The 16,833-nt window shown below is 36.9% G+C and overlaps 1 protein-coding gene across 4 annotated transcripts in view; it reads right to left on the bottom strand.

The window, feature by feature from the left end:
* Positions 1-432: 432 nt before the first annotated feature.
* FER (FER tyrosine kinase) overlaps positions 433-16,833 on the bottom strand; it is a 154,223-nt gene continuing 137,822 nt past the window's right edge. For all 4 annotated transcript variants that reach the window (XM_038125679.1, XM_038125682.1, XM_038125681.1 and 1 more), the window contains exons 18-20: positions 11,689-11,843; positions 7,837-7,959; positions 433-4,223 (exon numbers count right to left, since the gene is read on the bottom strand). In XM_038125679.1, coding sequence (XP_037981607.1) covers positions 4,081-4,223; positions 7,837-7,959; positions 11,689-11,843 — 421 coding nt within the window. In that variant the 3' untranslated portion in view covers positions 433-4,080. The remainder of the gene's footprint in view (positions 4,224-7,836; positions 7,960-11,688; positions 11,844-16,833) is intronic.

Raw genomic sequence — 16,833 nt, 5'->3', positions numbered from 1 at the left:
AAAAACAGGACAGCTGTTACAGAAAGCGGACTCTCTCAGCTTCCTTTTCTTTACTTAATCTTTATAATGAGTTTTGTGACAATCAATTATTCTCAGAACTGCTGAATACCATGTTTGATGACACTATTTACACACTAGCTTAGGTCTTCAAATATTGCACTCCCTCAAGTCTGTGAGTAGCACTGACATTCAGAGGATATGACAGCAAGAATACTGGAAACAGGGCTAGTATTTCATCACTGTTGTTAATATTTGTGCAGCAGCACATCTGAGAAAACTGGAGGGAAGACATTTGTAAATACTTCTGAGACTTGGTTACACTCTAACTTCAGAAAAATGTGGGGGATTTTTCTTCTTTTTTTGTTTTCTTTATTACCTTTACAATGGGTGCAAAAAGGGTAACAAAATAGTTATAAAGAGATAACAAATAGGTAACTTCATAGAAAATTTTAATGATGTGCTTGTATTTAAGTAAGCATAACAGGTGGTGAAAGACATTAATGAAAAAATACTTGAGTATGAATAACCTAATATTTCCTTAACCAGTTTTCTCTTTCCTGTCAGTGAGAAAGGGCTTTACCAGCTGCAGTTCTCACTGATGGCCTTCTGGTAATGCACTTCCCAATAACAATTTCCAAAAAATTTTAGGCAAGTCTACAAAAGGGCATATTTTTGTTAAGATAAACGAAAAGCTAGTTCATTGGTTTTCACAGAAACTAATGAAAATGCACATTTCAAAGATAATGCCTTTGTGGGATGGTAACTCTACATCACCACTCTTTGCTGAAGCAATGTTTGTTTCCAGACAAGACACATTTCCCTATTTTACTTTTCATACAATAAAGAAGCTTAGAAAACCTTATGATTTCACTGAGGACTGGACTTGGAAGCTAATATACGCTAATTTTCTACTAAAAACAAACTAAGAAAGCACTTTTTGCCTTCAAAGCAATTTTCTTAAAATAATGAATGCAATTCCTAGAAAAAACCTGAAAATAAGAGAAAACCTGTTGAATTCCCTCTCACATTACAAGCTGAGGATAACAGTATTTAGAGTTTTCTACATTTAACAGTGTAAAATAATTCAGGATTCTCTCTGGTTCTGACAATGCCAGTGTAACAACCTAACCTGAACTCCATGCTTGCAAAAGAGACTGAAGCTTAACTTCTTTATATGTTCTCTTTTTAAGTTCTCTATCATAGAGACAGTACATGAGCCAAATGACCTGGCTAACCTGGTAAGATTAACCAGACAAGATTAAGTCATCAAAAGGCCACAGAGAGAAGATATTGCAGCTTCGCTTCTTTGGTGCCATGTCTTTTAAATTTCATGGCATGGCAGGCTTGGTTGTGAATGCTCCTGTGAGAAGCCTACAGTAGCTATAGGTATGGATTCCACTTCCCAAATTGAATAGTTTCAACAATTACAAGTCAGACATGAGAAACAAATTCTGCCACAAACCACTAAATTATTGATACAAAAAGTTTAAATAATTGAGAAGACATGTACCTGTGTTGAAATTTATTCTATACTTACAAAGCCATTCTGGTATTCTCCCAAAGTATAACTAGTTTTGAACTGAACTGGTGCTTACTTCAGTAAGAGTAACAAACTTTCCTAATGCTGTAGAAATCCCCTGTTTTAAAAAGACTTCAAATTTAAACAGAAGTGTGATATATATGTATGGAGATTAACTATTCCAGAATAAAGTGTTAGTACTGTTTTTATCCTTCTGTGAGATTCAGGATGGTGACTGGTTAATTTATGACAAATACAACAGTATTTTATTTTATCTGAATAAAGCAGTATTTCTTGCTGTCAAGAGGGCATATGGTAAAGAAACAGTCCATCTCTCTAACAAAAGAATATTAACTCTCCAGAAAAGCTACGAACGCTGACACTGTTATCCTTACTTGCAGACTTCAGGGATGCATATGTAAGGAAACACAGTTGGATGGATTTCTGCAAATGATTGTGAAACATTTCTTAGATCTTAGTACACTTGCACTTGCATTAGCATATTAGCAAATTAAGGCACAGACTCTGTGTACTACTTAGAAGCATACAAGCTAACAAGAATGTTTCCTACTGCTCTTGAAAAATATCTCTGGGCTACTTGAAGTACAGAACTAAGTAAACATATCCAGTACACTTACAATGAAGTTTTAATTTATGCCACCAAGTTTTCCAATCACTACACTTTAATGGGTATGTGTATATAAATGCTTCCTTATCTCCAAGAAAAAAATCACTCAAGAAAATGCAAGAAGCACTTACCATTCCTTACAGCTGGATACTGACAGTACCACCTCAAATGCAGGTGATGTGATCCCACACAACCATTCACTGTTGTAATTGGACACTAATTCCTATGTAAGAGACAAATTCTTCTAGACTACACATATTTTGGTCACATATAGCCCTAAACCACCACTCAGCACTACTGTAAATATTCTTTAGAGAGCAAAAGATGATGTGGACAATAGAAAAGCCACACTAACAGAAATAAAAATGTAATGTAGCCACTGACTTCACTACATCTCATTCCCACTGTAACACTAAAATATAAGGCTAATTAACATTCCAGGTGCTGTGTTACTTACAATCCCTGTTTCTTACTTGCATTAGCAGCAACTAGTATCCCTTGATCTGAATATTTTAGTAAATTCCTTGGAAGTATTTTAAGCACCTTAATGCTGGAACTCAGACAGGGATACAGTAACTTGTTCCTATTTCGATTCAGAGCTCTAGAAAACAATTCCAGCTGCAAAGAGTACCCAGAGTCAAAGTAACAAATGGTGCACTTCCTCCCTCCTCTATCTAGTAAGGTTTTATTCTTTCTGGCTTTTTTTTTAATATATATTTATATGTATATATATACAAACACAAGGTTTATATTCTTGGTGCATTTAAACCTTGTTTATCCCCAGTCTTTTGATATTTGATTGCAATAATGTAAGAAAAATAGAAGATTAGTATTTCTACTCTGCTGTTCCCTGTCAGAGGCTTTAAACATACTTCTTTCCTTTTGGTTGTTAGAACAACTTCCTCATGCCATACAGAAGTAGTATTTTCCTTTGGACACTATGCATGAGATGTTCCTTTATTCAGAATAAACTTTTGCATGCTCCAGCTGCATTCTGAGAATTTCTACCAATTTAATGGAAAAAATCAGGGTCAAAAGCAAATCTAGCAACATATTCTTTAGCGCCTCTAAGATCAATGATATTTGTCATCTGCTGCTATCATTAATAAACCCCTTTTTCTTGGCCTAGTACTTTCACATATTTTTTGAAAGGCAGATAGTTTGCAGTATTTCTTAGCATGGGCTAAGAAATCAAAGAAATATACTCTATATTGGTCTTTTTGTTCTAAAATAAACATAGGTCACCATAAAAGAAACATATTACTGAATTCTGATGGCATTGAAGGAGAAAAAAGGCATTAAGTAGATCACATAAAAAGTCAGAAGTATTTCTAATGTTTGGTAATAAATGCACAAGTAATTCAACTACCAAAAAAATTCTGGATTTTTCCATTCAGTAAGCATGTTTGCATCCAGAATCTAAGTGAGCTTCATGCTTAAAACCAAATATCACCTCAGTCTATCAGATGTAGAAAGAATTTTTTTAAAAACAGCTTCTAGTTGAAATACTTGTCAAAACTGTCTTCAGTTTTAAGGCCAACATGTATGACAATCCCCACATTAATATGCTGACATACAGGACAGAGATAGCAGAGTGAGAGCACAGCTTAAACTAGAGTACTTCTGAAAAATGTCACTAGCAGTTATTTGCTGTAAAACAGATAGAAGCCACAGTCCCTTAAATTTGTAGCATGTGCTTTCCTATGTACATGTAACCTAAATTACAGTACTACTGTGACTGGATATATAGCATTTTGCAGTATATATCTTTAATGCAGGTGTAGGCACCATTCAAGATGGTACACCAGTTAATTTCAAAGTAATCCTAGAAGAATATTGCAAATAATGCTATATAAATGCATAGTGTTTGAGGGAAACAATTACTTCACTGGAAAATAAAGTCCCAGACATTGAGTTTGGCACCTCTTCATCACTATGTCACTTTCTTTTTGATTGAAGACAGCTCTTTCTGAATCTCACTGAATTTTGGCCGGTTTTCTGGCTTGTAGTCCCAGCATCTCTGCATTATTTTATATATTTCTTCTGGACATTTTTGTGGTGCAGACATTCGGTAACCTGGTACACAGAAAAAGTGGAGGAAACTTTTAGTACTGAAAACAGATGCATATTGACAAATCTAAAAAGATAAGAGCAAAGTTCAAGACCATTTCATTTATAAAGACCTTCAAGGCAATAAGAAGAACATCTTCAATACATACCCTATACATGAGAGGTAATTATGAAACTAATTACAGCTCGGGTAGCAGTGACATTTAAGTTGGGCATGCTGAACTGTCAGTTTGCTGCTCATCCCTAATAGCAGCAACTCACACAGATTTCTTTCCTGTATCTTAGGAAGTAGCTACTCTCTGCTTTTCAATTGTATTTCCTTACTTCCCTGCAGTGAGGAAACTGATACTGAAGATGTGAGTAAATTTATTTGCTGTTTTTGAAGATGTACCCACTTTTATTCTCATGTTTCTTCCCCTTTTTGTCTCTTTAAGGAAGTTCTTCCCCATCTGCACTTTAGTAATTAATTTTTCCTTCCTCTGTTTTCTTAACTTTTCTATCTTTCCATCTTATCTCAAATCTCTCTCCTGGTTTGCTTAGATAGGCAGTGGCTTCCACACCTCTCTACTGCCATCAGCCAAGGAGTTCTCTGACTTGACAATGAGCAGGAGAAGAGACAATCCGTTAAGCAAATTAGCAGCTAATCATTCAAAAGTCACAGGTAAGTGGCTATTCAGGCATATCATCAATACCCTGGACCACAGAGGTGTATTCACAGCAGTGAAGACGATTTCTCAATGAGTAGGAAATTGGGAAAAATGCCAGGAGAATTGTATGTATGGACAAGGAGCTCCTGGACAAAATCAAACACAAAATCAGGTAATGGGAGGAATACCAAAACATTGTCTGAGCCTCCAGGGATGAAGTAAAAAAAGACAAAGCCCAGAAGGGCTTGAATCTGGCTAGGCATGTCCAAGACAACAAGCAGGGATTCTCTAACTATGGAGGGGACAAAAGGCTTGAATAAATGTGTGCCCACTGCTGAATGAGGCACTGAGCAACTCAGCAACAAAGGGCAGGGACAAGCTGAGGTACTAAACACTTTCTTCATTTCTCTACTAGCAAGACCAGCCTTCAGGAATCCCAAGCTCCAGGGATCAGTGAGAAAGGCTGGAACAAGGAAGATGTACCCTTGGTGGAAGTGGACCTGGTCAGAGAACACTTAAGCACACCAGACTTAGTTAAGTCCAGGGGCTCTGATGCACCCATGAGTGCTGAGAGAATGGCCTGATGCCACTGCCACACCATTCCCAATCATCTTTCACACATCACTTCAACTATGGGGAGGAGTACCTGAAGACAGAAGTAAAGCAAATGTCACTCCTATCTTCAAGTCAGAGCACCCAAAGAACTGCAGGCTGGTCAGCATCACCTTGATCCCAGAAGGTGATGGAGCACCTAATGCTGGAAGCAATTTTCAGGCAGTACAAGGAAGTCAACAGGAGTAAGCATGCAGAAAGTCAGCATGGATTCTAAGAGCAAGTCATGCTTGACCAATGTGAGAAACTTCTTCAATGAGATGAGTGGCCTGATACATGAGGGGATTTCACTGTAAAATCCCCACAAAGACACCTTTGGATTTATGGGCTAGATGATGAGACAGGAAGGGGGATGGAAAACTGAGGCTGAACAGTGAGCCCTGAAGGGAGGTGATGAGTGGTACAAAGTCTAAGTGGAGCTGCAGGGTCCAGTCCTGTCTCGCACCTTCACTAGGGCTGTGGATGAGGGCAGGTGCGCCCTTAGCGATGGTGGCGCAGCAGCGGGGCACCCGTGCTGCTGCGGCGGGGCTGGTGCACCACAGGCTCGTGGCGCTGTCCGCGGAGACCCGGACAGGCTGGAGAAAGGGGCTGACAGGAGCCTCAAGCCAGCCTGGGAAGAACCAAGTCCTGCGGCTGGGAACAGCCCGAGGCACCAGCACGGGCGGGGAATGCCCCGCCAGGAAGCGGTTTGTCAGAAAAGGCCCTGGGGCTCCTGCTGGACACCAGCATGAGCTCTTCCAGCAAAGAATGCTAATGGCACACTGGGCTGCGCTAGAAGGAGCACTGCAGCAGGTTGAGGGAGATCATCTGTTCCCTCTGTTCAGTACTGGCTGAGGCCACATGTGGAGTGCTGGGTCCAGTGCTGGGCTCCCCAGTACAAGACAGGCACAATGGAGAGAGCCTCATGAAGGATCACCAAGGTGATGGAGGCGCTGAAACATCTCTCTCCTATGAGGAAATGCTGAGTGAGCTGGAGTAGCTCATCCTGGAGAGGAGATATATCACGGGATCTCAACAATGTCTATAAACACCTGCAGGGAGGGTGGAAAGAAGGCAGGTCCAGGCTCTTTCCATGCCCAGTGACAGGACACAGAGGTGATGAGCACACACTGAAACATGGGAAATTCCTCCTGAGCATCAGGAAACACTTCTTCCCCTGTGAGAGTGACTGAGCAAAGATTGTCCAAAGAGGTGGCATCTTCATTCACAGAGATATGCAAAAGCCATCTCAGTGTGATCCTGCTGAGCTGGGTGGTTGGACCAGACAACATTTAGAGCTCTCTGCACACCTCAGCCATTATCTGAGTCTGTGATTCCAAAAATTGTTTACCACACATAGCTCTGAGCAAATGACAGGCAGCGCACAATGATGTTCATTGGACTCCACAGCTAAATGCAGCTCTGACTCCAGACTCAGTGCACAGGTCTCTGTATCTCCCTTTCTAAAGAACAGTGCCATGACACTGACCTCTTAAAACAGGTAAATCTGAGAAATATTTTTGCTTTTTTTGTTCTGCATGCATCTGCTCTAGGTACTGGATAAATGCATATAAGTTCAAACAAAAAAGGCTTAGGCTCTAGGATTTGATTTGGCCTTTAAGTAGAAACTTTATTATCACTTATAGTGCTTATAAAACTATAACAAAGACTGACAATGTGTGTAAATCAGCAAACCAGAGGGTTGGGTTTTTTTTGTTTTGTTTACCATTTGTTTAGTTTTAAATAATTTGGAAGTTTTACTAGCTGAGAACATATTTATAAATTATACAGTAGTACTACGTAGGGAAGAAACAGTTCTGAAATGCCACTAAAGATGATGAAAATAAATCAAACTCCTAAACTCCTACTCACAGTTATTTGCTATTTTAACCTTTTGATTATTTTGTAGAAGAGAAATGCAGCTTGCAATGCTCAACTAGCTTACCATTCTCCACCATAATTGCTAAATCATTCTGTGAAATGATTTAATAAAGAAGATGAAATGATAGAGATTTTTTTCTGGCAGTTTAGAATATTTATACCTGCATTACCATAATCTTAAATAATTCATTCTGTTCAAGCTTCTGCTTTGCACAGCAGTAAATCCCTCCTTCCCATCTCACCTGTTAGTTCTGCAATAATGAAAGTCAGCATGCTGTAAGTCTTCCAACCTTTAAGGTACTGGTCAGTGTATTCCTTTTTCTTCAAAAGGCCTATATATACACCACCTACTCCTCCCAGAAAGCCAGACTCATCAATTTAGGACACATCATACTGTTTTTGCTAAAGTTGCTACAAAACTTGTATATTATTTCTTGGCTATTTCACACTAAATCCTTACAATTTATCCAGCATTTCTTTCACTCCCTAGGAACAATTACCTTTCTCAACTTGCTCTCGTGCTTGTTGGTTGGTCATTCCAGGGTATGGGCACACGCCTAAACTGAAGGTCTCCCACAAAAGGATTCCAAAGCTCCAAACATCACTCTCAGATGTGTATCTCCCTATGAAAAGGAAAGCAAACCTTCAACTTAACATACAGAGAAATTGGTATTTCAGGTAATTATGGCCCAAATTTCCTGTAAAGGTAAAAGTGTTACACTGGCAATATTCAGGCAAAACAAAGCTGTAGCTACTAATAAAACATTATACAGATTTCACAGTCTCCAGTACTTCAAAGCATGAACAAATTATATTAAAGCAAATACTTTGGTGTAACATAAGCTAACCTTAAGTTCTACAGTTTTACACAGACCACACCCGTTTGTCAGGCAAGTTAAGAATTTCTTTCCTTCTTAATGTACAAAAATATTTTTTCTTTTAATATAGAAGGACAAAAGAAGTCAGGATTTTCCTACTCATTTACAGCTGCTTTCAATTCCAAATATTCTTTTAAAAATTACGTTTTCCAGTTCTCCATTTTAGCATGGCTGTGTTTATTCTGAGAGGAGCTACCACCAACACTGTTTCTAAGTGTGAAAAAGACCTGGTTCTCATGCTTTGAGAAACTGATCTCTGAAAATCAAAGTAAGGCTGGATGCTGCAAAACTGGTGCACCCAATCAGCTTACAAAAAAAATCAGGCCTGCTGGTTCAATTGCCTCCAATTATGCTTCCGAGGTAGCAAAATTGATAGACAACTGAATTCCAAGCCTCTTTGTGGAATTATAGCTTTCTATTACAGGGAGACATTTTGGAGCAGGTATTTCTATTATCTCTGATGGGTTCACATTAGAAAATTAAGACTCCTAGCCTTTTGCAGCAGAATCAGTGAAAATGTTACCTTAAAAATTAATTTTCAACATCACTTTCAACATTTTTCATGACTATTCTTCTTTGTTGCATACTATTACTTTTTCATTTATTTAGTATTTACATTTCTTTATTCTTTAAAACAACACTTGTGAATGTATTGTTTGTTTATCTCTAATCATCAAACAAGCCAAACTAAGCCACTTCTGACTAGGAAAAAAAAGAAAATACATGTAAATTATAGTGACAGTTGATGACAGTGACAACTGTTCTGATGTCAGAAATCTCAGTTTACTCTTAGACTAAATATCACTTCCAGCTGTGCTATGTTAGCTTGTGTGCCTCATAGTTGGCAATTATAGATATTCACTACGCTCTCTGGAGTAAGATTAGTTTTCTTGTCTGTGTATCAACTTCCCACAGTTGGGCATCCAGTAATTTAACATTTTTCACTGAAAGCATTCAGCAAACACAAGACAGGTGATTAGCTTTTTCTTTTTTTTTTACAGAAAGTACAAGTACTGAACAGTTAATTATATTTTAGGCTATTCCATTATCTGAGGGGAAAAAAAAAAATCTGTTAAGAAAAAAACCCCAAGTCCTCCCCACGTTACTATTAACATCACAAATAACTCAAAATATTGTAGGGAGAAACCATACATATTAAATGTATTTTAATTTTCAAAGATCAGGAAGCAAAAATACCCCATAATCGTCCTAAATATGTGCTGATTTTGGTGGGGTAGAATTAATTCTATTCACAGTGGCAGGTAGCGGGCTCTGTTTTGGATTTGTGCTGAACCCAGAGTTGATAATTCAGAGATGTTTCTGTTATTGCTTTGATTGCACAGAGCCAAGGCCTTCCCTGCTTTTCACACTGCCATGCTGGTGAGGAAGCTGGGTCCATGGGAGGGATCACAGCCAGGACAAGTGATCCCAAACAGACCAAAGGACTATTCCAGACCATGTGACATCAGCCTCAGTGTATGAAGTGGGGGGAAGAAGGAGGAAAGAGGAGATGTTTGGAGTGATGAGGTTTGCCATCCCAATAATGGTGCAGAATGGCTCTTAACAGCACCCACATAACCAAAGCTTCCATTTCTCAAAAACTCCAGTGGCATCTGAATTTTGCTTTTGACTTCTGACACAATTTGTGTCAGAACCACAACATTTGCCCTAGTCTGGTTTCTTGCCTTCACAACTTGTGGTTTTTTTTTGAAATTAACGTACTTTAGTGACAGCTCTTAATTTGTCATATACAGTGACATAAGCAAAGACTAAAAAAATAACTTTTTTGTAGCTTCTTAGCCACTTTAGCATTCATGTAATAGCCAAATTACTCTATTTCTCATTTTCCTCGAACCTTTGAATCTTGATATTCAGGACTGACCTGGTCAGTGGTTACCAACTAGTTTTGAAATACTGCAGATTTAGTTTTATCTCATTTTGATATCTTAAAAACCTCTAATCTTACCTACACAATTCAATGCAAATCTTACAACCCTATTATTAGAATGGACAACAATAAAACATAATCCAGTAAGTTTTACTAAAAACTTTCAAGATAGTGGAAAAATTATCCTTCAAAAACAAACAGAAATCTTTCATGACATTTTGAAAGCTGAATATTGACTGCTGAACATACTAACATGTTTGAGAGAGCTTATTTCCCAAATATTACAGAAAATGACTTATATCTGCTGGAATATGTATGTGCTTTAGGAAACACAAAATAAGTTGATGCTAATCAACAATCTCCTCTTCTCCTGTACTGTGCAGAAAAAAACAGACTCAGCAGTACAAAGTGAAGGTGTTTTCACAAGAGCCTGTTTCCTGCTAAATGTAGCCAACTGGACCACATATGGTTATAAGGATAATACATCAAAAACACTGTATTTACAAAATAACAAAAATAAAAACCCAGAACACTTTTTATAGTGGACCAAACACCCAAAAGAGCAGAGCCTTTGCCAGTGAATGTTGGCAACACTAACATCTCTTGGAATAACTGGTAATACAGGATCAATTACTAAACTGAATTTACTGTCAGCCTTTTAAAGGGAAGATCTGCATTACTGTGTTATGTCATTAACTGCTGCAAAAGTGCTAATGAGAGGAAGCATTCTGCTATCAATCATAATTCACAAACTTATGATTTCTAATGCATGATTTCCAAAAAAAAGGCTAAATTTAAGAGATGACAGAAATATTTATAGACACTTCAAATGAAGAATTCAAAAATATTTTGTTCTGTGTACTCAACTAAAGAACTGGTTTAGAGAAATACATTCAAAACATGCCATCATTTATTAAATGCGCTGCTTCTCCACAGCCCATTTTACCCAGAAGAACTTATTTTTATAGTTTCATATAAGCAAAAAAAGCTAAGAGCAGCAGCTTCTGTTTCTACTCTGGAACTATTATCCATGTAGTGTGGACCATTTCCCTCAGTGATAAATAATGAATTTTTATCCCCAATATAACAACCTAGTGATACACAAAAACACAGGTAAAGAAAAACTGCAGTTAAAAAATCCCCAAAAATAAAACAATGACCGTATTTTTCATCAATGCAATGAATTATCTAAAACAGTGTTCTAGTACATTAACATTTTCCACTGTTTTCAATGAGGGGCCATATATATGCAGAGCTTGCCATTCATTTTGCTAATGATCATAATTTAAATGACTGACGAGGCTGTCTGCAAGAATGAGTCAGCAACAGAACCAAAGCACTCTGCTGTTGTTGCATAATAGCAATTCTGATGTTGCTACCCTATTGTTTTTCAGCAGCAAAACTGCATTTTTTTGCATAAAACAGACTGAAATATTAAAACTACTTTAAACATAATTAATTTGAACAGGGGGAAAAGAATTATATGTATATACACTGAAATATTGCGGCTCTGGTGCTCTTTATTGCACTTTGCTTTTTTTTTTTTTTTTTTTTTTTCTCCCAAGAAAATCCAGTTATGTTCTCACCATAGTTCAGAGCTTCTGGAGCAGTCCACTTGATTGGAATCTGCTTTAGGCCTGATGATGAGTACACGCCATCGTCCTCTTGCCGGGACATCCCAAAATCACTTATTTTCAAGATGTTGCTTTCACCTACCAAGCAGTTCCTTGCAGCCAGGTCTCTAAATTAGGGGGAAAAAAACCAAAAAAACAACACATTTTGTTGCAGTGTGTATTTTTGATAGTAATGCAGTTCTAGTAGTCAGTTTTATAATACTTCCTATTTTGTATTGTCATAGCATATTTTGTTACCAATGGATTGTTCCTTTCCCTCCTGTGCTGTTGGTTTTGCCCTAGTTGTCCATCTCCCCAAAGACCTGCCCTTTTTTTCCCTGTTCCTACTCCCATTGAATGTCAATCCCTCCCCAAGCCTGCCCCTTTCTCTAGAAACTTCCCTATCAATTTTGTATCCTTCAGAACCCCATTGGTTTAAGTCTTATTTTACTTCCCTGTCCTGTTGAGGACGGAAAGCGAGAAAGCATCTGTGTGGGTGTCTGGCAGCCATGCAAAGTTAACCCACCAGAACTGTCCTCCATTTATTCCTCCACAAAAATTAATCTCAGATTAATGAACTGGATCCTATGTAAAATGAAACAGAATTTGAAGAAGCATCCTGAAATGTGTTCAGGAAGTGTTTCAATGAGAAACCTGAGGAACAGCTCCATCTTCCCTCTGCCTGTTAAGAGTTTCTATCAAAATTTAAAAGCTACTCAGCATAGAAAAGAAATTTTGGCTCAGTGATAGATGATAAGCTCAGAAAGTCAACTCCCTCCCTTTACCTCAAATTTATTTTTTTAGATCAGAAGACATGCAATAATACCTGATAAAAGACCTACTGTGACTTCTCTACATGCTAATAATATATTCTAAGCATACTATATGTATATTAAATTTCAGTGTTTCACAGTTTATTAAAACATAATAAAATATATATTATTATTCCCATTGTAATGTAATAAAAGGGAGAGACATGTCAAGCAAGAAGATTAATTCCATACCATTATGAACATCATGGGCAAAATATTTTTAAACTAAACTTACTGTGTTTTTGCTTACCTAAATAGCTAATATGCTCATAAATGGCTTACATGAATATTCCAGAAAAACTACACTAACTTTGATGTTCTGAAGTGGACCTGTAACATAGTTCCAAAGTGAATCCCCTCAGCACTTAATGCAAATTCATTGGTTTTTGAAGGATGAATTTGGTGCATGCAAACTACATTGCTCTTAGAAGAAACTAACTTAGAATTCTGCTCATGATGTGCACGAACTTTGTTTCTCTAGCTACAGAATTTTCTTTCTATGGAATTTGTTTCTACAGCCAATGCAGAAAGGTCTGAACCAGTGGCAAACAGCTTCCAACATTACCCACGGTAATGACAAAGGACTGAACTACATTTAACCCAAACTAAAAGTCTTGAGCCATATTTAAGGATGCTGAAGCTCATACATCCACTTTATCAGCTCATCCATATTGATACTGGGCTATGTTATTCAATATGTAGACAGAGCCTAGGTATGACCCTAAATATAATAACTTAAGAATTTTAACATATTTGACTCACACAGCTTTTCTGCCACTAAGAACATTAATAGCTCTAGAGCTTGAGTGACATAAACAAAGTTATTAGTTTGGTTTGAGAAGATGGACCACTAAAAAACAAATCTGAACTCACAGGCACCAGCTGAAGATGTGCACAAATGCATAAAACACCTCAGTGTGCACTGTGTTACGTAGCTTGATGTTAGCATGTGGTATCGTTACATAGAGCTATACTGGTTAAAACAAGTGAGCTGCAAAACAAAATCAAATTGTTATGGTTTATACTCAAGTGTGTAAAAAGTATCACCATGGAACTTGAACAATTTATGACTTAGGTTCCAATCATACATCATAATTAGTTTTTTTATCATGTTACTCAATATAGTCTAGATTTTGCAACAGATGCACATAAGAAGTGGAAAAATAATGAGGTTGTATCTCAAAGAAAATTTACAGTAAATTGAAAGCACAGGCATCCCCCTACCTGAAGTATGACCTAGCATTTAAAAATATTGAGACAAGTTAAGAAAAATCTATACACTGAGCTGACTTAGGTTTATTCCTCATGCATAGGTCTGATTATTTGGTAAAGCAGACCATAAGTAATATGCACAGAATGGTGCTTATAAACAAAGATTGCACTCAGTTTGCATAATTTTTGTCAGTTTTGTACATAGAATATATGAGTTTTCTTTTTCATTCAGAATCAACTAGAGAAAAAGCTTTTCATCCCTACTGAAAATTGACTAAAATACTTCCATGAAAATCAACTGGTATTCGTGGAAGTTTGTAAAGACTGTGACAATCTGTTCAGGATATACGTAAATTAACACCACAAAGAAGAAATTAAATGTTTGCACGTTTTGAGTCTCACAGTATTAATACCTTTTTCCACTTTTAGCTAAAACTCTCCCATTTTTTATACTATAATACTCTGTATTACTTTCAATACATAATTTCTGTTAATAAAGTCTTGTGAGCACTTCATTTATTTACTTCTGACATAAGCAAATTTGCCTTCTTCTGTCATCTTGTGTATGATATGCTCTCTCTGTCACTTATTTAGAAAATACTTCAGATGTGATGATTTCATTCCTCAGGCATTCAAATGTCACAAAGTTATATTATCTTGTTAGTACTTCTATTGTCATTTTACATCTGTTTCATCTCCGTAGTCATTTGTTGCTTAATTTCACAGATAATTCTTATATGTATTTGCATGCTTAAAAGCATTTTTTAAACAGTTACACTGAAATCTGTGGGTACCTCAGCTTTTGGGGTATTTTTTTTTACTTTTATTCTGAGGGTTTGGTTAAAATTTTTCATTATTTTTCAAATAAATTCTTCCCTGTTCTTCATTATGTCTGACAGCTTCCTTTAAAAGGGTGTTATTTTTCAATCTAGACATAAGAGAAAAACAGAAGATGCTTTTGGTCAACATGACTTATTACAGAATTTATAGCAAGAATTTGGGAAAAAAAATGGCATCAGCAACTATTACTCCCATTGCTTTAAAGTAATAAATTACGACATTAATTTTCTTCCAGTTTCCATAATTATAATTAATTTCTATTTTCTACAGATAGGAGTTCTAGTATAATAATGTTAAGGGGTTTATAAAGACCCTTTACTTCTTAACCTTCTGTAAGAAATCCACAGTGGAGTTTTATTCCATATGTAAGATAAACAACATGAGTAAGGGGAAACATGAAAATATAAATACAGAGGTCTGATGATCAAAATTAACTACGAGAAGACAACATTAAAGATTACACCAATGTTAAGCATTTATAGTAAATTATGACTCTTTCTACATGGACATTAAAAAACCAAACCAATCAAACAAGAAACAACAAATCCCCAAAAAACAATAACAACAAAACCCCCCGCACACCAGCCCCCCCCCCCCCCCAAAAACAAAAAACTAAACAAAATCAACTACAGTCTCTTTCTTTCCTCTGAAAAAACAGTGTGTTCTATTTGCTTTCTCTTCCTTCTCCCTAATGTTCTCTACAGCCAACATCCTGAAGAAATACAGAGATAATTGCGTGAAATTAGGCATCTCTGTTTGGGAATTTTTTTTTTTCTCAGAAAGTATTTGCTACTTAAAGCAGTAATTTCATAAAATCAGTATTTATCTTTAACACAGAAAGCAAGAAAATACTCTGTATTTACATTGTGAAAGCTCTACGAATTGGGCACACATTACACTGAGCTGCTACAGAGTAAGTTCCTTAGTAAAAGAAAAGCTGACTCTCACTATTTAATACCAAGATTATGTAAATAAAGTTCATAGTACTGCTAGAAACAAAGTTTATTCCCCCAGCTACTAAAAAGTAAAAAATAGTATGTAATTTGGAAATTTCCTTTTTAAGCACTGCTCTGCAGTCCCTGTAAGTACAAACAGGAAATCTCCGAGGGATGTCAAATATGGGTCGAATCTTCTAAAGCTCTAAGAGAGAAGTCATAGGACTTTGGCTAAAAATTCAACAGCCAGTCCAAGCAGGAAGTAGAGGCAATTTATCTGTGCTGGGAGTTGTTACCACCTGGATTCACATCTGTCAGTAAAGACATAAACCTAGTAAAGCTTTCCATAAGGACATCCTTACACTCCCTCCCCCCTTTCCCTCCACACGCCACAGGATCTGCAGAGAAAGTACTACCTAGCATTGCAATGGAATTCCATGAGTTAAAGCAAATCAAAACTAGAGAGCAAACTCCTCATACGAAACCAGCAGCGCAGACTGCCTCAGTGAACTAATTAGCCATTTTATATTCCGTCCCTGGATCATGCAGTTAAAATAGTCTAAGGTGATAAAAGCAAGTAATTAATTAGTGAACAGGATCAGTTTATCTCCTCTGCACATTAAATTCAATGAAAATAGTCTATTACCTAAACACAAAAAAGGGGTGGGAAGTGAAACTACAAGATAAATTGCTGGGTTTTTTGTGAACTCTAAGATACCACCTCACCTTCATACACCTGATGTAATTTCCAATAATGTCTAAATCAAAATACAGTAATGCCTAAATCTATTTCAGAACTTTCTTGATATGCATATGCTAATTTTGCTGTATGTGGAGGGTACAAAAAAATAACATGAGCCTAGTAATAGACTGGGAAAATATTAGAGGGTTAAAAGAACATCCTTTCATGCATTCTGTCTTTTCTTCCTCCTTTTAACTTTGATTTATTTCTTTACATTACTTTAGTTACTATGAAAATATTGGAGCCATATTAACTACAATGCTAATAACTGCTCTCAGCTCCTCCTATATAGTGCAAGTCCATCTCCACAGATGAACAGTCTGGCAAACTAGAGAAACTCCCAAGTTGGACACAGTGGATACAGTAGTGATTTCTCAATAATGTCAGGTGCTCTGCTTGCCATCCACAGTTTTGGATGTTGCTCAGTTCCTCTCAAATATAAAAATAAGCAACTTTACCCACCTCACAGCATTGGGACTCTTTATAAAACACCTCGCACTTAAGTGAAGGACTTAAAAATTATGCAAAAGGAACTCAAAGGAGGAAAAGTAACAAAACAACCCCCAAAAAATTGTAT

The sequence above is a fragment of the Motacilla alba genome, chromosome Z (genome assembly GCF_015832195.1).
Source record: "Motacilla alba alba isolate MOTALB_02 chromosome Z, Motacilla_alba_V1.0_pri, whole genome shotgun sequence".
Classification (NCBI taxonomy): Eukaryota; Metazoa; Chordata; class Aves; order Passeriformes; family Motacillidae; genus Motacilla; species Motacilla alba.
Note: the sequence above shows the minus strand (reverse complement) of the source record. Positions and strands in the feature narration are given on the sequence as shown.